Source organism: Panthera pardus, unplaced genomic scaffold, assembly GCF_024362965.1.
Source record: "Panthera pardus isolate Hobbes unplaced genomic scaffold, ASM2436296v1 HiC_scaffold_3, whole genome shotgun sequence".
Classification (NCBI taxonomy): domain Eukaryota; kingdom Metazoa; phylum Chordata; class Mammalia; order Carnivora; family Felidae; genus Panthera; species Panthera pardus.
Window position 1 is genome coordinate 35,663,701 of NW_026526876.1, and position 22,339 is coordinate 35,686,039.

The window sequence follows — 22,339 nt, forward strand, 5'->3', positions numbered from 1 at the left end:
ACTGTACATATTTCAGCCTCAGTGACATGTGTTTGCTGTTTTTACTCTGCTTTTTATTGAGTATAGGCGTTTGGTTTTTTATGTGGCTTACTGCACAAGCTTACAGTCTTGATCTCCTTTGTGGAAGAAATGGTGGCTCTGTTTAAAAGTACCCATTGTGGATGGCGCCTGGATAGCTCCATTGGTTGAGCATCTGACTTTGGTTCAGGTCGTGATCTTGCAGTTCGTGAGTTTGAGCCCTGCATCTGGCTCAGTGCTTTGGCTCTTCTGTCTCCCTCTCTTTGCCCCTTCCTCGCTTACACTCTCTCTCTCTCTCTCTCTCTCTCTCTCTCTCTCTCAAAAATAAATAAAACATTTTTTAAAAAGTATCCATTGTGGGTTATTTGATTAATTTGTTAAATGATCAGTTGTGTGCATCAAAATTGCATGTGGTTATGAAGCATTACCGGTTTTCTGCATGTTACATAAAACTCAGAAGAGAATGTTCCCTATCCCAGTTTCTGATCATCTGCTTAAACAAGTAAATGTGACTTAGATTTGGAGAATTACCTTATCAGCACAGAGCCCGATACATGGTAGGAACTCAATAAATCTAATGAGTGAACTGTTATGTGGATAGTGGGGTTTGGTCATGAAGGAGACTTGTATATCAAGCTAGAAATTTGAAACAATCCTGTAGAGAAGAGAAACATAAGGAAATTAAACTTTGGATTGGTAGCAAGGCATTTTTATTTTATTTTATTTTTTAATGGGTTGTTGTTGTTGTGTTGTTTTGTTTTGTTTTGTTTACTTATTTTTGAGACTGAGAGACAGAGTCTGAACAGGGGAGGGGCAGAGAGAGAGGGAAACACAGAATCCGAAGCAGACTCCAGGTTCTGAGCTGTCAGCACAGAGCCCGACACGGGGTTCGAATTCCACAGACTGCGAGATCATGACCTGAGCTGAAGTTGGACACCCAACTGACTGAGCTACCCAGGCACTCCTCTTAATGTCACTTTTATTTTTTTATTTTATTTTATTTTTTTTAACGTTTATTTATTTTTGAGACAGAGAGAGACAGAGCATGAACGGGGGAGGGGCAGAGAGAGAGGGAGACACAGAATCCGAGGCAGGCTCCAGGCTCCGAGCCATCAGCCCAGAGCCCGACGTGGGGCTCGAACTCACGGACCGCGAGATCATGACCTGAGTTGAAGTCGGACGCTTAACCGACTGAGCCACCCAGGCACCCCATTAATGGCACTTTTAAATGGTCACTGTACAGTAATGTGATTTTAAGCAACGAGACCTTTTGCAATTCGGTTTCCTTTTGTGGAAAGTGAAGATTAAGGATAATACGAAGATTCAGTACATTAATACATGAAAAACACTTAAAATAATAACTGCCACATAATGTCATCCCTCTGGTTGCTATTAATTTTTTCTACAGACAAGGAACAAATTAAATGTCTCAGATGTTTTTCAGGCTAAAGAGTCTCTGAAAATATGACTTTAGCTTATTATACCCACTATACTTACCCACCCCTCTCTTTAGAGGATTGCCTCTAAACTTTGAGTTGAACATAATAAAATGTTAAGTAACACTAACTGATTTTGTTTTTGCAGATGTTCTCAAATAGTGATGAAGCTGTAATCAATAAAAAACTTCCCAAAGAACTCCTATTACGGTAAGTATGAATGCTGATTTTAGTTTGGTTGTGTGTGTGTCATATTGTCTATTTAAAAATTTTTAGACTTGTTGATAATTTTCATGTATGTATAGGATCTGGATTATCTGAATTTGTAAATTTATTGGTTGTTTTGTTAATCTTAACTCTGTTTTCTAGATATGAATCAAAATTTTAAATGTTTAGTAACAGTTCTCTCCTGATTTGTACTTATATATGATTTTGTTTACTTGTTTTCTTTTGCCCTATTCTTAGATAGAATGTGAAGGAGATAATACATTTTATTATAGTGCTCATCTTTTTTAAATGTTTGTTTATTTTTGAGAGAGAGACAGAGCATGAGCGGGGAGCAGGGGGCAGGGGGGTGGGCCGAGAGAGGGAGACACAGAATCCAAAGCAGGCTCCAGGCTTCTAGCTGTCAGCACAGAGCCTGATGCAGGGCTGGAACCCACCAACCATGAGATGACCTGAGACAAAGTCGGACACTTAACCTACTGAGCCACCCAGGTACCCCAGTGCTGATTTTTTGAAGTGATTCTGATCCATCCCTTGCCCCCACTTCTTATTCCTAAAGTCAAATATGACCATGAAGTAACTTGTATTTGCAACAAAATATTACATATATTGAGGTACTGTAAAGAAGAGTTACAGACCTTTATTTTAAAGATAAAAAGGTAAAAGTGATTTTAAACTCTTTCCTTCTATTACAGTTATAATTTTACCCTCCTTATTTTTAATTAGTTCTCTAGAAATTACATTTGGGATCACCCACAACATAAAACACAAAACCCCTAATTTACATGCATCTGACCTAGGAATCACCTAGGAAAAAACTAGGGGAGTTGTTTTCAGTGCCCATTATTTGGGTACTTAATCATCCCATTCTTTGTTCACTTATGTTGAATATCGTGACTTAGAAAGGTACATTTTAGGGGTGGCTGGGTGGCTCAGTCTGTTAAGCATCCGACTTTGGCTCAGGTCATGATCTCACAGTTTGTGAGTTCAAGCCCCACATCGGGCTCTGTGCTGACAGCTTAGAGCCTGGAGCCTGCTTCAAACTCTCTCTCTCTCTCTCTCTCTCTCTCTCTCTCTCTCTGTTCCTCCCCCACTCATTCTCTCTCTCTCTCTCTCTCTCCTTCAAGAATAAATTTTGAAAATTTTTTAAAAAAGAAAGAAAGGTACATTCCCTTTTGCAAATGTTGGAAGTTAACAAGTTGTACTGGAACATCTATTTCTTGGTCTGAGCTGCTGCCACAGTCTAGCTCATAACCAGCCCAATCCATGCTCACGATGGAAAATAATCTTGCCCTGTTGCCGATAAAGAAAAGTATTCCTGGCATTTCTAAGGATTTGCACGTCTGACTCCTTCACTACTTTGCAAGCGGGGACTGTATTCTTCTAAATCTTTATGTAATACTTTATACAATGGAGATACTAAGAAAAAATAACTGAATTGAACTTGGAATGGATTTTTCCATGGAAGCAATGCATTCATACATGCAGGTTGACTATAATTGAAATAATAGCAATACGTGCTAAGCTACTCAGAACTGTTGGAGATGTATCTTAGATATCTTGAGTATCCCTCAAATTTTAGCAAAATTATAATGGCACCATCTTAAAGAAAAATATTTTTAAATGGGTTATATTCTTTTTTTTTTTTATTATTTTTTTAAGCGTTTATTCAGTTTTGAGAGACAGAGTTGGGGGGTGGGCAGAAAAAGAGGGAGACACAGAATCAGAAGCAGGCTCCAGGCTCTGAGCTGTCAGCACAGAGCCCAACACGGGGCCTGAACTCACAAACCGCAAAATCCTGACCTGAGCCAAAGTTGGCCGCTTAACCAACTGAGCCACCCAGGTGCCCCTAAATGGGTTATATTCTTTACTGTTATTATGAACTGAGTACACTAAGACATACTTCAATGTTTTAAATACTGGCATTACATTGTACTATAGTAGTTTACTTAAAGACTTACTAAGATTCAGGGAAGTTAATCCTTTGGTAATTAGCTGCACCGTCTTATGGTTTACATTTTTTTTATTGGAGTTTTTCTCCATGGAAGACAGACATAAAGGCCACATACTGTATAATTCCACTTATATGAAATATCTAGGATAGACAGATCCATGGAGTTAGAAGTTGCCAGGGTCTGTGGTGAGGAATGATGGGGAGTGACTGCTGGTGGGCACAGGGTTTCTTTTGGGAATGATGAAATGTTCTGAAATTAGTGATTATGGCTGCACAACACTGTGGATATAAATCTCCCATCTTCTTCAGTACAGATTACTAACCACTCCCAAATAAATATAGATACCCCCAACTTATGTACCTCAATTCCTAAAACAATAAGTTTATTTAATGCAACAAACATTTTTGAATTGCTAAAATGCCCCTGCTTTTTCCTATCATCTACTGTATGGTACCTTTATGTGGAGTTTCATAATTGAAAGATCATGTTTCTGCAAACACATCACTAATCCCTGAGCAATTTGTATAAATATAATATTACGCCTAGGGGGGCATAGGTGAGAAACTTTATAGATAATGATCCTAGTTAGACTTTAGTAACCTTTTCTCCACAAAAGAAAGCACTACAGACAGACATGGGTGGAGGCCAAATGCAGACCTAGAAGACTCTGAAGCATGTGTCTCAACAATCCTAATTCCATTGTTAGAATGTACTGACTGGGATCCTGAATATCAAGATCCCAAATGAGTTAGCTTTTCACCTGGATTTTAACATTACAGTACATTAAAAAGAAAGAAAGAGAGAAAACAAATATAAGAGCTTGGTCTTTCCAGTCCTGATTTGGCTCCCTAGTAAGATGAATGTGATCTATGTCAGGGCTTAAATCTCTTCTTCCATTCCATATGTAGTCCATCCAAATATCTACTATTATTTTGTAAATTTTGACTTCTATTTATTCTACGTACTTGACAATGAAGATAATTATCTTTAGAAACCCAATATAAGGATTGATGGGATAGGCTGCCAGGTTTTAGTGAGAGCAGTGTTTTTTTGTTGGGGGGTGAGCTCACAATAAGCATTTACTTGTCCAAATATCATAACAACTTAAAACATCAGGGAGCCTGGGTAGCTCAGTCAGTTGGGCGTCCAACTCTTGCTTTGAGCTCAAGTCATGAGCTCATGGTTGATGGGTTCAAGGTTCGAACTCTGTGTCTGACTCCGCATTGACAATGCAGAGCCTGCTTGGGATTCTGTTTCCTCTCTCTGCCCCTCTCTCACTCTCATCGTCTCCCCCCTCTCAAAATAAATAACTTGAAAAAAAACCCAGTGGAGTTATAAATATAGATCTATAGCATAAATCAAGAGGAAATTAAATTGTTATCGCTATAATAAGCCAGAATAATAAACTGCATTGTACTTAGCACCTTCCTGTTTTTCATCATCTTCAGGCTAAGTACCTAAGATCATGTTGACAGTGGTCCTTTTCTCTACACTTTAACGCTTTACATAACTCATTCTGAGATACCCATGTCTGTAACCAGAATGGTTAAGTGACGCATGATAACAACACTTACTGTGGTGAGCATTTCATAATGTATACAAATCACTGTGTTGTACCCTTTTTTTTTTTTTAAGTAGGCTCCACGCCTAGTGTGGGGCTTGAACTCACAACCCTGAGATCAAGAGTTGTGTGCTGTACAGACTGGGCCAGCCAGATGCCCTGATAGCTAGAATGGTTAAGATCAAAGAGATAGGAAGACTGAGATGGAATGAAGGGTCTGCTGTTGTCTAAGGATCTTCTTGATTGCTTCAATTAAAGTCTTTCCCCATTTCTTCTCAATAGACTGTTGAAAAACTGGCCTGGCTTTAGTCTACCCAGATTAAAAAAAAACTTTTTTAACTTTTATTTTTGAGAGACAGAGACAGCATGAGTGGAGGAGGAGCAGAGAGAGAGAGACACACACAGAATCTGAAGCAGGCTCCAGGCTCTGAGCTGTCAGCCCAGAGCCCGACGTGGGGCTCAAACTCACCAACTGTAAGATCATGACCTGAGCCAAAGTCAGATGCTCAACTGACTGAGCCACCCAGGCTCCCCAAGGCTGCCCAGGTTTAAACAAAGTAGACCTCACCTTCCCCACTCCTGATAAAGAATACCGAGAGACAAAAAGACAACTGAGACATCATGTGGAAGAAGATAGGGTCTAATTATACATAAAACTCATTATGGTACAAAAAAAGAAAGCCCAAGTCCTTAATACTAAATCCCTGGTAGAGAACATGGGACTGATTGATAAAATCAATACTGAAAGTAGATTTTGGGATATGGTTACCTATAGTATGGTTTTGTAAAAAGGATTTATTCCTAACTTCCTTTGGCTTCACAGTCTTATGACAAATATCCCAAGCCTCCTTGAACAGCACCTCTTAACATAATTCTTATTAAAAAAGTTAAAAAACACAGAGTGGTCCTGGAGAGGGTATAACTGGATAATTCAAGTCATACAACGGGCATGTCCATAGGTGCAACTTTTTTGGAGAGTAATTTGACAGTGTACTTTAAGAGATACACATATTATAACCTGTAGAAGCAAACATATGAGTAAAAATGGTTTGCAGAATTTTCATGGCAGCGTTATTTGAAATTATGAAAAGTTAGAAACAGTTTTAATATACATAAGTAAAAATGCTTAAATAAATTGTGGTATATTCAGTCAGTCATTGGACTATTTATTGTACTTAGCTGCCTTTTAAAAGAATAAGATAAAGAGGACGCCTGGGTGGCACAGTTGGTTAAACTTCTGACTTTAGCTCAGATCATGATCTTACCACTCATGAGTTCAAGCCCTGAACTGTGCTGTGCTGACAACTCAGAGCCTGGAGTCTGCTTTGGATTCTGTGTCTCCCTCTCTCTGCCCCACCCCACTCACGCTTTGTCTCTCTGCTCTTCAAAAATAAATAAACATTAAAACTTAAAAATAAATAAAGAATGAGGTAGAGCTACATGAGCTGACCTAAAAAGATGTCAATGATTATATATTTTTTTAAGTTTATTTATCTTGAGAGAGAGTGTGCGCATGAGTGCAAGCAGGTGAGAGTCAGAGAGAGAGAATCCCAAGGAAGCTCTGAGCTGTCAACACAGAGCCCGACATGGGGTTTGAACCCACGAACTGTGAGATCATGACATGAGCCAAAATCCAGAGTCAGATGGTCAAATGACTGAGCCACCCAGGTGCCCCAAGATGTCAAATTATTAAATGACAGAAACAAAAACAAGTTGTGGGAGCATATTTATATCATGTTTTCATTTTTGAAAAATATAAAATATGCATACATGAAGACGTGCTAAGTACTGTACATATTATATATCTAGATATAAGTAGATACATCTGCTACCTTTGGAGGGAAGAATAGGCTTTTGGCAGGGGGTATTGAGAGAGCAGGGATAAGAAAGCCATTTGTTTACCACTTTGTATTTTTCTTTCTTTCTTTTTTTTTTAACATTTATTTATTTTTGAGACAGAGACAGAGCATGAACAGGGGAGGGTCAGAGAGAGAGGGAGACACAGAATCCGAAACAGGCTCCAGACTCAGAGCCGTCAGCACAGAGCCCGACGCGGGGCTCGAACTCACAGACCGTGAGATCATGACCTGAGCTGAAGTCGGAGGCTTAACCGGCTGAGCCACCCAGGCGCCCCTGTATTTTTCTAAGTGTTTGTTTTGGTTTTGTTTTTGTTTGAGTTTATCATTTATTTTGAGAGAGAGAAAGAGAGAATCCTAAGCAGGCTCTGTGCTGTCTGCTCAGAGCCCGACACAGGACTCTATAGTCCTGGACTGTGAGATCATGACCTGAGATGATATGAAGAGTCGCTCAATCATCTGAGCCACCCAGGCGCCCCTTGTTAATAAAGGTTTTGGGGGCACCTGGATGGCTCAGTTGGTAAAGCATCTGACTTCGGCTCAGGTCATGATCACACAGTTCGTGAGTTTGAGCCCCGCGTTGGGCTCAGTTCTGACAGTTCAGAGCCTGGAGCCTGTTTCGGATTCTGTGTCTCCCTCTCTCTCTGACCCTCCCCAACTTGTGCTCTGTCTCTCTCCCTGTCAAAAATAAATAAAACCTTTAAAAAAATAAAAAAACTTTAGGGGCACCTGGGTGGCTCAGTGGGTTAAGTGTCTGCCTTCGACTCAGGTCATGATCTCACGGTTCATGAGTTCGAGCCCCACAACCGGGCTCTCTGCTTTCCATGCAGAGCCCGCTTCATATCCTCTGTCTCCCCCCCTCCCTGGCTTGCTCTCTCTCTCTTTCTCTCCCCCTGTCTCAAAATAAATAAATTAAAAAAAAAAAAAGTTTTTTTTTAAGAGACTAGATGAAGATCTTTGGCTATATGATGTGTTAAGGCCTGCTCCGAATTTAAAGTTCTTTTTTTTTTTTTTTTTTTTTTTTTTTTTAAATTTTTTTTTCAACGTTTTTTATTTATTTTTGGGACAGAGAGAGACAGAGCATGAACGGGGCAGGGGCAGAGAGAGAGGGAGACACAGAATCGGAAACAGGCTCCAGGCTCCGAGCCATCAGCCCAGAGCCTGACGCGGGGCTCGAACTCACGGGCCGCGAGATCGTGACCTGGCTGAAGTCGGATGCTCAACCGACTGCGCCACCCAGGCGCCCCCGGAATTTAAAGTTCTGATACTTGTCTACTGTCTGGTGGAAACTACACCACATTTTCAAAATTGCAAACTTCTTATTCCTCACAAGAGACCATCAGTTTGCAGGAACGGTTCATCAAAGCTGTATGCTAGTGTCTTTTATTGTCAAACTACAGATGTAGGTTTACTAGATACAGGTTTTACCCCTGTTGTAAGTGAGAGGACTTTAGGTATAATTATGACATTTTGGTTATTCATGATCTTGTGAAGAATTCTGCTAAAAGCAATGTATGTTACCTGTAGCTATCATGGACAAGAGCTTTGACTCTTTGGTTTAGATTCTGTTACGGATTAAACTATAAGAGCTCTCTATACATATTTGGTTATTAATGTGAACATAAAGACCATACATTCCACATTAATAAGTGGGTCAGAGTTGGCAAACACAACCTCCACAAGATCAGATCATCTTCAGCGTCTGAAATTAGGGCTGTGCTTTTTGTCTCCTTTTTAACTTGAATCTCAATGCAAAACTGCTCTTAAATAAGCCAGATGCATACCCCTGGCCGTAAAGAATAGAAAAACAAGTATCTCATGTGTTTTTGAAATGATTTTATTGTTACAGATCTGGAGAGGACACATCAGACAACTGGTCTTTTATCCAACTACTTACAGTTACCTAACCAAGATTATACTGATTAGAAATTATGCAAACCTAATCTATTCATATCTGGAAATCCCATGTAGCACACTAAACCATTGAGTTCCTCAGGTGTACAAGTAATAAGCTGCTTAATTATTAGCTAGACTAAGTTGACCAGGGAAGTTCTGTCTAAATGAAAAGCTCTATAGGAATGTTAATGAGACTGATTTTTTTTTTTTTTAACTATGTTGAGCAACTGGCCATATCACCTTCTATGAACATTTTCCAAACAAAAGTCATCTTAGCTATGCTCTGTGGTATAGAATTTTGAGCAATTCATTAACCATTTGTTGACATGCTGGAAATAACTTATAATTTTGTCTTGAGGAAATAAAACTCAGTGCAAAAGTTAGGGTGGTGCTTTATTGGGGTGAAGTCATGGTTAGGCCTTTTATTTTCCATCAAAGGATGACAGATATACTTGTTCACTGATTTGAAGTACAGGGATCAATCATCAATCCACAACTAAGGATATTTCAGTTGTAGGACCTTATAAGAAATATAATCCTTGTGCTAATCTTATGAAAACTTAAGAGAAGTAATATTTATAGAAGATTGTCTGAAGGACATTCATGATTCCTTTAAGTATGCTATATTCTGTCTGTGGTGGGCACTGTAATTGACTTTCTAGCATCCACTTCAGCCCAGTTAATTAGTCTAAACCTGTCACAGTGATTGGTTAAGGCCTACGCCAATTTAGGCTAATGAGACCTGAGAAGAGGCTTTATTGCAGTATAAATGCCTGCCTGTCTCTCTCCTCAGAGTGAACAAAGACACATGTTGATCCAGTATTTGCTGGCATCCATCCTGTGCCTATAAAGAAAAGAGCTTTTAGGACCAAGCTGATGCTGTTCCTAGCAGAATAAACAGAAAATTGCTGATGACATTGTGGATCCCCTAAATCAATTAACCTTGAGATGCAGGCAGCCTGTTCTTTGTATTTCCTTTTGTATGAAATAACCTCCCTTACGGTTTAAGCCCATCTCGGTTAGGGTTTCTATTACTTGTGGCCAAAAGCAACCTTGGATCAACTGGACTGTCAGAAGCATGCATTTTTATATACTATTATTTTGTTTTTAACTATTATAAAGGTGCTACAAGATGTGACCATATGAAATCTGTGACTGAATTTGCTTTGGGACTTTATCCACCAAATCTAAGTAGACTCCTTTGAGAAATTTCTCTTAGAAAGCAGTGCTAGAGAGGCGCCTGGAGACTCAGTTGGTTAAGTGTCCGAATTTGGCTCAGGTCATGATTCACAGTTGGTGAGTTAGAGCCCCACATCGGGCTCTGTGCTGACTGCTCAGAGCCTGGAGCCTGCTTCGGATTCTGTGTCTCCCTCTCTCTCTGCCCCTCCCCCACTCACATTTTGTGTCTCTTACAAAATTAAATAAACATTTAAAAAAATTCTTAAAAAAAAAAAAGTAGTGCTAGAAAGAGCTCTGATTTTATGGTATAATGTATATGTTTCTTCTTTTCTGTTAAGAATATTATTTTGTTTATGCTACCAAGAAATTTAAAACTAAATGTGAGACTCCTCTATAGCAACTATGTAAACTCTTCCAAGGGCACATCTGTTTCCTTTCTGGCTTTGGTTTTCTACTTTAAAAAATATTTTTCATGGTCCTCATAGTTTATTTGTATTTATTATTATTTGCTCCTGATCCAAGCCATCTCAAGTACTCTGGAGACAAATTTAATAAATAAAAATAAAATGGATTCCAGCGTTATAGCTGACATACTGATTTACATATAAGATTACGATATGCATGAAATATTGCTGACAGAGCCCCCCCAGGTGCCCAGAGAATTTATAAAATTCTTAAAGCAAAATTAACTTTAATTTACTTAAACCTTTAAAGCATATACTATATTACACTTGTTGCTACTTGCAAAAGAGTTTAGCTTATTATTCAGATTAAAATGACCTTTACAGGTGCTCATGAGTAAGGAGGGCTTTAAAAAGACACGACCCTTGCATTTATTGCCAGGATGCTCTGGCCTGTTTTTACAGGTGGCTTCTAGTGTAGTGTAGTGTAGGGAGTCACCACACTTTAAGCAAATCAATTATTTCCAATAACAATGCTTCAAAATAAATATTTAACCTCTGTAAGACTGAGTAAAATTCTAGGCAGTGTTTCTTGACATTAATGTGGTAAATGAGATTTATAATTTCCTAAATTAGAATTAGAGATTTAACATTTTATAGTCACTAATTTTTAAGAGTTACTCTATTATTTAATCTTTTTTCCCTCATAACCATAAAATTCTTTATAAAGTTATCCCTCCCCTAGCCCTCTTTTGGATAGCCAGAAGTGTGAAAATTATTTTTTTGCTTTTAACAAATTATAGCAGCTAGAAATATTTTATCATCCCTTGATGTAAGTAATTGAACTTGTATGGTACTTGTACGTACATTCTCAAGTAAAAGATTGCCCAGCGTTTTATATGGGCAGTATTAAGTTGTAAGTTGCTCCAGCTTTTGTGTTTGTTCAAAAGAACTTCTCTCTTTTCGTGCATGTATTAACATAGCCAAGTTATTTATAGGTAAAAATCAAGAGAAACTCATTTATCATATAATAAAGCTTGTCTCCCTCTCTTTTTAGGATATTTTCTTTTCTGGATGTTGTTACCTTGTGTCGCTGTGCTCAGGTCTCCAGGGTAAGAATGATTGTTGTGATTATGGGGGAGATCTGTAGTAGGCAGATCATTTACTTCAGATGTTGTATGTTTCAGAGAATGTTATTTCATCCATGGCATTCCCAAACCCATGTAATTCTATAGTAAGATTCTACTATATGTCTATACCAATTTTTTTTTTCTTTTTTTTCTGAGAGAGACGGGAGGGAGAGAGAGAGAAAATCTCAGGCTCCCCTCTGCTAGCATAGAGCTCAGTGCGGGGCTTGAACTCAACTCTGACATTGTGACCTGAGCTGAAATCAAGAGTCAGACACTTAACCAAGTGAGCCACCCAAGCTCCCCAGTTTTTTGGAACTCTTGACTATTTGTGTAATGTAAACAGGAAACATTTTCAAGGAAAAAGTATTATACATGCAAATCAAAAGGTTAGGCTCTCCTCTGAATTATAACAAAATAGTGTTTCATTAAGTTTTCCTAATTCATTTTATACACACACACACACATATCCCACACCCAGAGGCTCTTGAGAATCTAATTCTCATTTTTTCCCCCATATTACTTTCAATTATCAATTGTTTTCAGTTTCTCATATTATCAAAAGATAATAGTTAGAAATTAATTTGTTAAAAAACTATAGGGCATTCTCTAAGTTTTTTATTTCACTTAATTATCTATTTTTGTTAATTGACATTGTTTGACAAAACTGAAACGTCATAATCTTACTGGCTGCTACTAATATAGAGTGGATTCTGTGTTGTGTTATGGGAAATTTGTTTTATGAACCATTCAACTCTCTTTTGTAATACAGATATATAATGATTAACTTAAAATGAATGAACACCTGCAGTCATCTTTTTTTTATAAGCTGGAAATGGCTTTTTGCTTTTTCGGTTAATAAACACTGAGAAACTACTGTGTATCAGATACAGTCCTAGGTGCTGGATATATAACACGGTTCTATTATAAAGTATGGTTTTTATCTTTGTAGGTGTGTGCAGGTTTTCAAATAACCAACACTACTTCCCTCAAAATAACCCATAAAACTTACCATCAAAAATTCACGGTGTCTTGCTAACTTTAATGTAATTCTGCATCATAAAAACCTACTAAATCTGGGTATCAGCTACTTTGGAAACCATCAGCGGTATTCTGATGTTTTCTCTTCATGACTTTTTTGTCCCCTATACTTGAGTGGTTGCTTTAGACATGGCTGGTACAAATGAATAGGGTTTCCTTAATATCTCTGTATGAAGCTGAGGTCATCATTGAGAAACAAAATACCCAGGCCAGTGTCTAAACATGTTTAGTTACAGGGTCTCATGTCACAAATGTTGATTTGAGTGAATTTTAATTGTTTTCATTTGTAGGTTTCTCTTCCCTATTATGTTTTAACTTAAAGGAAAGCGTAACACCAATTTTCATTAAATGGAGACTTGGCACATCAGTAGTTATCCTGTTGTTCTCTGTACTTTAAGTAGTTAATGAATTTGTTCTTTTAAAAAAAGATTCTAGGGGTGCCTGAGTGGCACAGTCAGTTAAACTTCCAACTTTGGCTTAAGTCATGATCTCATGGTTCGTGAGTTCAAGCCCCACAGGCTTTCTGCTGTCAGTGCAGAAGCTGCTTTGGATCCTCTGTCGCCCTCTCCCTCCCCTGCCCCCCACCCCCCCATCATGGAATCTAGCCCTGCTTAGGCCTGCTTAGGATTCTCTCTCTCCCTCTCTCTGCTCCTCCCCTGCTCACTTGCTTTGTCAAAATAAATAAATAAACTTAAAAAAAAAAGGGGGGACTCTAGAAAGGAACCTGTCATGCACAGTTTCCTTTCTTGTATCTCAGTATTGACTCTGTTTCAGTGTGTTCCAATAAGAGGTGATATGCTAAGTTTATAACTCAACAATACTAAGACTTTTGTTTATACTTTAATAGGGAAAACTTTTAAAGGCTTTCTCATTAAAATACGGAATGATCCACACAAATTAGAAACTAAATCTTCCAGTTAGAAAAAGAGTTTCTGATTAGGATACTTATCACAACCTGTCCTTTCCCAGCTCCCCCCAACCTCCCACCCCACCCCAGCTGCTAGTTTCTATACCCACTCATTTTTGAGATAATCTAATTGGGTAAACTATGAATCAGAAATAGGACAGACCTTTTGGGAGTTAATGGTGGTGGGCGTGGGATGGGGGGGTGCTGAGAAATTTTTTGGTCAATTTCAATCATTAGTTTGAATTGTGAACTTGCATATTGTTGATTTCCCCCCTTGAGCTTCTGCTCATTTTGTCTCTTTTTCTTCAAAACAGGCCTGGAATGTTCTGGCTCTGGATGGCAGTAACTGGCAGCGAATTGACCTGTTTGATTTCCAGAGGGATATTGAGGTATAATTATGTGGTGTGTGGCCCCATTTCTCATGTTAGAATGTAATTACAGCATGGAACAGATTAGCCCCAACCATATAAATCTCCTTTCCCTGGAGAGAGAAACTATTAATTTCAGTGCATCTGAACTTCATGGGAACTTGCAATGTTCCCAACAGCTTGCTCAGTTTTTGAGAATAAGCAGAACTATTTTACTTATAGAATACTAAGTTATTTAGTATTAATAGGACTACAATTTTTTGTTTTTATTTTTGTGGTGGAAATGTGAACACATTTGCTCATTGTAAGGAAGTCTTTTTATATTTTCTTATTGAAGAATGAGTAGACTTAACAGTTTGTTGGGGGATGATATTTGCATAAATTCTTCTTGAGATGAGCATTTTGGTTTTTTGGGAGCCTACAGACAGTTTTTGTGGAGAACAAAAAAAGAATAAAGCCAAATCATTTAATGAATTATTTTCCCCTTCTCACTTTTCCCCTGTATTTCATCTTAGTATAGCCTATTATCTCTAAACTGGAGAAGGATAATGGCTTAAGCTTAAAATTATCTTAACATGAACCTGAGCTCGGTGGTCCTTGGTTTTCTTGTCAGGAGAAATAATAGCTTCCTAATTTGTTATAAGAATAAAATAAGATTTAGATTTAGATTAAAAAATTTTTTTTTTATAAGTTGCAGTGAAACTTGTGGATCCATATAAGAAGTTTTTAGGGGCACCTGAATGACTCAGTCAGTTAAGTGTCCGACTCTTGCTTTCAGCTCAGGTCATGATCTCACAGTTTGTATGATCGAGTCCCATAGCAGGCTCTGTACTTTTCTCTCCCTCTTCCTCTGCCATTCAAGCTTTCTCTCTCTCTCTCTCTCTCTCTCTCTCTCTCTCAATAAATAAATAAATAAATAAATAAATAAATAAATAAGCACTTAAAAAAATAGAAAAAAGGGGTGCCTGGGTGGCTTAGTCGGTTAAGCATCTGACTTCAGCTCGGGTCATGATATCAAGGTTTATGAGTTCAGGCCCTGCGTTGGGCTCTGTGTTGACAGCTCAGAGCCTGGAGCCTGCTTTGGATTCTGTGTCTCCCCCTCTCCCTCTGCCCTGACCACTCTGTCTCTCAAAAATAAACATTTAAAAAAAAAATAGAAAAAAAAAAGCTTTTAAAAAGCCTCACATGAATTTACCGTTATACACAGAACGTTCCATTTCTACAGAAAGTGCTTTTAGAATAATAGCCACTGACATTATGCAGGATTCTTATATTTTTCACAGTTGTCTACTCTTCATGGATATAAATGTTTAAAGCAACATGGCCCAGAGAATCATTCAGCAAGCTTTTGATAAGTGTCCATTGAGTCTCTGCTGTGTTCAGAGTACTCTAGTAACACTTTGGAGAGGATTCAGAAATAATCAAGGAAGCTAATGTCCTTCAGTAGCTGCAGTTTGACCAGTAGAGCAGCCTACATTAACATAGTGGCATAAAACTACAGAACTACAGAGAACCATTTCCTCAACTAGAGAGTGCCTTACAAATTGAACAAAATAAACAAATAGGGTTTGAGCCTGTTTGGGGTAGATAAGTTAATCAGGAAAGCTTTCTCAAATAAGTTGACATTTCTTTATTGAATTAATTAAGTTTTTAAATCAAGTAGAAGCCTTTGTTTATAGATTATTAAAAATGACGTGTTCTCTTCAAAAACAATGTGGTGGCTTATTTTTGTTTACCTGTTTTTTCTTTACAGGGCCGGGTAGTGGAGAATATTTCAAAACGATGTGGGGGCTTTTTACGAAAGTTAAGTCTTCGTGGGTGTCTTGGAGTAGGAGACAATGCATTAAGGTAAGAACATGACTATTGATTAACTGATCTTCTTGAATAAGTAAAGAACAGCACCATCTCACCCAGAAAAAGCTAAAGTAATTTTGTGTATTCTTAGGCTATTCTGAAGCCAAACATACACATATTATTTATAGCACAAAAATATCCAGTACTGGGATGTATGGTTTTGAGAATAAAACAAGAACAAATACCTCCTGCCAAAAGCCAGATTCCTCATATCATAAATGATTCTTTTGGAGTCTTGAGTAAAAATTGTTCTTAATTTGTTAACTCAAAGGTAGGGTAATTGTAACCTTGGTCAACAAAAAGATCAATGTTTAAAAGTTTGTGGTTACCCGAAAAACAAATAATCCAGTGAAGAAATGAGCAGAAAACATGAATAGACACTTCTCTAAAGAAGACATCCAGATGGCCAACAGGCACATGAAAAGATGCTCAGCGTCGCTCCTCATCAGGGAAATACAAATCAAAACCACACTCAGATATCACCTCACGCCAGTCAGAGTGGCCAAAATGAACAAATCAGGAGACTATAGATGCTGGAGAGGATGTGGAGAAATGGGAAGCCTCCTGCACTGTTGGTGGGAATGCAAACTGGTGCAGCCACTCTGAAAAACAGTGTGGAGGTTTCTCAAAAAATTAAAAATAGAGCTACCCTATGACCCAGCAATAGCACTGCTAGGAATTTACCCAAGGGATACAGGAGTGCTGATGCATAGGGGCACTTGTACCCCAGTGTTTATAGCAGCACTCTCAACAATAGCCAAATTGTGGAAAGAGCCTAAATGTCCATCAACTGACGAATGGATAAAGAATTTGTGGTTTATATACACAATGGAATACTACGTGGCAATGAGAAAGAATGAAATATGGCCTTTTGTAGCAACATGGATGGAACTGGAGAGTGTGATGCTAAGTGAAATAAGTCATACAGAGAAAGACAGATACCATGTGTTTTCACTCTTATGTGGATCCTGAGAAACTTAACAGAAGTCCATGGGGGAGGGGAAGAAAAAAAAAAAAAAGAGGTTAGAGAGGGAGAGAGCCAAAGCATAAGAGACTCTTAAAAACTGAGAACAAACTGAGGGTAGATGGGGGGTGAGAGGGAGGGGAGGGTGGGTGATGGGTATTGAGGAGGGCACCTTTTGGGATGAGCACTGGGTGTTGTATGGAAACCAATTTGACAATAAATTTCGTGTTAAAAAAAATAAAAATAAAAGTTTGTGGTTGAAAATGAATTTATTTTCATAATTGTGAGTTACTTTTGTATCAACATCCAATATTACCAATAATATCTTTTATTATTTTTTGTAATGCTTAAAATTGTGGCTATTTTGTTTCAAACCTTTAACTTTCTTCCCTGTAAAGGACCTTTGCACAAAATTGTAGGAACATTGAAGTACTGAATCTAAATGGGTGTACGAAGACTACAGATGCGTAAGTATTTTATGTTTTAGAGGGGTGAATCATAGCCCCTTGTTTCCTGCCTATGCTAGCTTTAAATGTGGGCCATTAAATATATTTAGCAAATTTCATTTTGACCTTACAGAGGAAAGATATTTTGAAAGGAGAAAACATTAAAATAGAAATGGCATAAGAAACTAGTTTTCGAATCTGACCCAAATCCTATCTTGATATTTAAAGTGAAACTTAAAAATTGGAGTCCGTGTGTATGCAGTAGGGATACTAATACTAGAAATTACTAGGACTACTTATGTTTCAAGAAGATACTAGTAGCTTTCATTCAAAAGGCAGAGTAAACCAATAATTCTGTAAAAAGATAGAAAATCTTAAATACGTATGAAACAACTTGTCATCATCGATACTGAGAGCATTTGTTAAATGATCCTTTAAATGTGCTATGTCTGTGTCAGGTACAGTATAAATGGAATAAAACAGTTGTTCATCCTTGAGAGCTTACTGTCACAGACCTAATAGATGTGGAAGGTAGACATAAAAAACATTCAGCCCCTGCCCTGCCCTGCCCAATTCAGTCCCAGGTTATCTATTGGTGATGATATGTATCAAATAACATTTAAATATTATATAGGGAAATTGTTGCCTGTTATGAGATGAAGTGAAACCATTGAGGAAACATGTTTATACAGGGAGGGGGCCAGGATTATTTAGTGAATGTTCCTGTTCGGAAAGGCCTCATGAAAGAGATGGGATCTTTAGAATTGAAACAGAGGGTACAGATTGTTTATTTTAGTACTTTCTTTGAGGTCACAACATTATTAACTTTTACTAAAAAAAATGTCTGAAAGACAAAAACTATGGTTATTCTACTGTGGTTATTCTAACAAGTGTTATTTCTGTGGATTGATTTGACCTTTAACATGAGTAACATATCTAACTCCTCCCCCAACCATGACTTTATACCAGTAGCCCTCCATTTACTTTAGATAAATTACCTGTTTATTTTTTTCTTTTGAATACTTAATATTCAGAGATTGAAATTTTGGCTACTTTGGTAAAAATAAAAGTGACATATAATTTACACTAAGAATAATTTTCTAAGAATCGATTCTATATACCAAAGATAAACTGACAGAAATGTAGTACAATTTATGTGCAAAGCTATTCATTTTTACTGTTTGTAATAACAAATACTACATTATTTTCAATAGCAAAATATGGGAAAGAACCCAAATATCAATCAGTAGAGGACTGTTAAATCAAAGGAATGAGGAGAGTATATAGTATTCTGGAATGATCTCTAGGACATACTGTTTAAGTTAAGGAAGCAAACTGCAGAGGAGTTTGTATAAGATACTTTTTGCAGAGCCAGTAAATACCCGTGTTTACTTATATTTTCAAAAAGAAACAATTTAAAGATTATAAAAATGAGTAAAAATGGTCACCTGTGGGTAAGAGAATAAACACAGAGACAGGGATGAAAGGAAGACTCTGAAGTATCAGGTTTTGTAGTTTTCCTTTAATAGCTATGTAAATGTTTTACATACATAATTAAAATATGAATTAAGTCAAAAAGAAATCAAAGCAGTCCCTAAAAATTGAAAACAAAATAAAACACATGAACCCAATCATATCAAGTTGGAGCTATAACCACACAGAGAGAAATTACTTCTACTGACTTTTGATTTCTTTTTTTTAAGGTGTTTTTTTTTTTTTACACTTGATTTTAGCCAAAAGGCCAAGAAGCAATAAGTTTTTTGGGTTTTTTTTTTTTTTAACGTTTATTTATTTTTGAGAGAGTGCACAAGCTGGGAGGGGCAGAGAAAGAGGGAGACATATGGTCTGTGTGTCGACAGTGGCACTTGAACTCACAAACCGTGAGATGACCTGAGCTGAAGTTGGATGCTTAACTGATTGAGCCACCCAGGCGCCCCTCTTTTTTTTTTTTTTTTTTTTTAAGTTTTATTTATTTATTTTGAGAGAGAGACAAAGAGAGCACAGTGGAGAGGGGCAGACAGAGAGAGAATCCCAAGCAGGCTCTACACTCCATGCAGAGCCCAATGCAGGGCTCAAACCCACAAAGTGAACTGTACAATCATGACCTGAGCCAAAATCAAGAGTCAGATAAATGCTTAACCGATTGAGCCACTCCAGCGCTCTGACTTTTATTTCTTATGAAAGTTTTAAATATATACCAAAGTAGACAAAACAGTGTACTGAACACATCACCCACCTTCAAATTGATAATTGAGAAATTACCACTTGATGGTCAGTCTTGTGTCATCTATATCCCCAAATTTTTCTTACTTTGAAAAAAGTCCTAGACATCATATTATTTTAATCTGTAAGCATATATTTCTAAAAGATAAAAGCTTTTAACATAAGCATGTTAATTTTATCACTCCTATAAAAAAACTTAATATCTTAAAATCATCAAATAACCACTGGCCAGTTCAGATTTTTGCTGCTTCTAGTGACTTCGGAAACACAATATTTTAAGCATCATATATAAGAAAAAAGACACAAACTTTAAAAAGCAAAAATGGAGACTTCTGCTTCTGCCATGACAATAAATGCCCTCCTGCCATAAACAACTGTAAAACTGTACAAAACAGGGGCGCCTGGGTGGCGCAGTCGGTTAAGCCTCCGACTTCAGCCAGGTCCCGATCTCACGGTCCGTGAGTTCGAGCCCCGCGTCAGGCTCTGGGCCGATGGCTCGGAGCCTGGAGCCTGTTTCCGATTCTGTGTCTCCCTCTCTCTCTGCCCGTCCCCCGTTCATGCTCTGTCTCTCTCTGTCCCAAAAATAAATAAAAAACGTTGAAAAAAAAAAATTTAAAAAAAAAAAAAAAAAAAAACTGTACAAAACATATCAAAGAACCAGTTTCAGATGTTGGACAATATGCAGCACAGGACTGAGCAATTAGGTGGGCCCTGTGACCACCCTGGCTTTCTGCCTGGTGGTGTTTTCCAGATGATGGTATAAGGAGAAAGAACCCAAATGGAGAATAAGGTTCTGGCTGATTTGAAGAATAAGAGATCAGAGTTCAGGAAGACAAAAGCGGCTGGAATTTTTATCTTAAGATGGGAGAACTACTCAAAAAGGCTACAGAAATCTACATTGATCTGGATGAATAGTAAGCTATAAATGGACGTATTGAGACCCCACGAAGCTGGGTAGAAAACATCTAAAAGGAAGGAACAATTACCAGGAAACTGTAAACTGAGAAATTGCCAGAGCTTAGGTAAGGCTGAGAGAAGTGCAAAATGAAGAATGTTCATTGAATACCTTGGGGTATTTAATAGAGACTTCAGAAAGGTCACGCCTTTGTAGTAAAGCTAGACTGGACCTGTCCCAGTAAAGGTTAAAAGAAAAAATTCAGGGTCAAATTGATCCATACCTAATTTAGCTGCCTGCCAAGTTGACATTCCTTTAAAGAAGACAACAAAGCATGGGGTGCCTGGGTAGCTCAGTGGTTAAGTGTCCAGCCCTTGATTTTGGCTCAGGTCATGATCTCATGGTTGTGAGATCAAGCCCTGCATTGGAATGCTCTCTCCCTCTCTCCCTCTGTCTCTCTCAAAATAAATAAACTTTAAAAATAAAGACAACAAAGCCTAGACACTCAGCATACAGAATTTCCAGCATTCAATGAAAATTACAAGACATGCAAAAAAGCATGAAATGATACCAGAAGAAAAACCAGTCAATAGTAACAGGTCCAGAAATGACAGAGGTTATAAAATTGACCAATAAAAAGGGTTTAAAAATAGCAAGTACAAACATGCTCAAGAATTTGTGCAAAAACTTAAAGATAATATGGAGATTGAAGTAAAAGCATGAGAGAGGATATACTATTACAATCACTAATCACAGGAAACTTGGAATGGTTAGTAACATGAGATGATGTAAACTTCAGGAAAAGTGTAGATGGAAAAGATACTAGAAAGTAAATGACAAATCAAGTAGACCAAAAAACAGTAAAGCTCTAGAAGACTTGAGCAACACTGTCAATGAACTTGTCCTAATTGACACTTAAACAGAATGCTATACCAGAAAGCATCAGAGTAAGTGTTCTTTTCAAGTGCACTTAGAATATTTAGTGAGACACACCAAATAATGGACCATAAAAAATTTTTCAGTGAATTTAGGATTGAAATCATAGTGAGTGTAGTGCCATGTCCTCAACAGAATTAAAGTAGAAATGAGTAACATTTCTTGAAATTTTGAAAGTTAAATATTATCCTTCAGAATAACATGGGTCCACAATTTCTTTATCCATTCATCAGTTGATGGACATTTAGGTTTATATACACAATGGAGTACTACGTGGCAATGAGAAAGAATGAAATATGGCCCTTTGTAGCAACGTGGATGGAACTGGAGAGTGTTATGCTAAGTGAAATAAGCCATACAGAGAAAGACAGATACCATATGTTTTCACTCTTATGTGGATCCTGAGAAACTTAACAGAAGTCCATGGGGGAGGGGAAGGAAAAAAAAAAAAGGTTAGAGTGGGAGAGAGCCAAAGCATAAGAGACTCTTAAAAACTGAGAACAAACTGAGGGTAGATGGGGGGTGGGAGGGAGGGGAGGGTGGGTGATGGGTATTGAGGAGGGCACCTTTTGGGATGAGCACTGGGTGTTGTATGGAAACCAATTTGACAATAAATTTCATATATTGGAAAAAAAAAAAAAAAGAGTAACATAGGTCCAAGAATAGATTACAAAGAAAACTAGAAAATATGTTTTGCTGTGTGATAATGAAAACATAATGTTTGAAACTTGTGGGCTATTCCAAAGGCAATACTTTAGAGAAAAATGTAGTTTCAAATGCTTATGTTAGAAAAGAAAGGTTTAAAATAGAGGATCTAGGGGTTCATCGCTGGCTCAGTTGATAGAGCATGTGACTCTTGACCTCGGGGTGGTGAGTTCAAGCCCCACGTTGAGTACAGAGATTACTTTTTAAAAAATTAGATATCAACAAAATAGGAAACAAAAACAGTACTGAAACCAAAAGCTGGTTTCTTGGGAGGAAAAAAACCCCAAATTGACAGACTCAGACAAAGAAAATAAAAGAGAAGACCTAGATTATCAAGGAGAGCACT

At 37.7% G+C, this 22,339-nt stretch overlaps 1 protein-coding gene across 4 annotated transcripts in view; it reads left to right on the forward strand.

The window, feature by feature from the left end:
* The window catches only part of FBXL20 (F-box and leucine rich repeat protein 20), a 100,759-nt gene that overhangs the window by 53,769 nt on the left and 24,651 nt on the right, over positions 1–22,339 (forward strand). For all 4 annotated transcript variants that reach the window (XM_053892844.1, XM_053892845.1, XM_053892846.1 and 1 more), the window contains 5 exons: positions 1,603–1,664; positions 11,585–11,639; positions 13,917–13,991; positions 15,724–15,818; positions 17,187–17,255. In XM_053892844.1, coding sequence (XP_053748819.1) covers positions 1,603–1,664; positions 11,585–11,639; positions 13,917–13,991; positions 15,724–15,818; positions 17,187–17,255 — 356 coding nt within the window. The remainder of the gene's footprint in view (positions 1–1,602; positions 1,665–11,584; positions 11,640–13,916; positions 13,992–15,723; positions 15,819–17,186; positions 17,256–22,339) is intronic.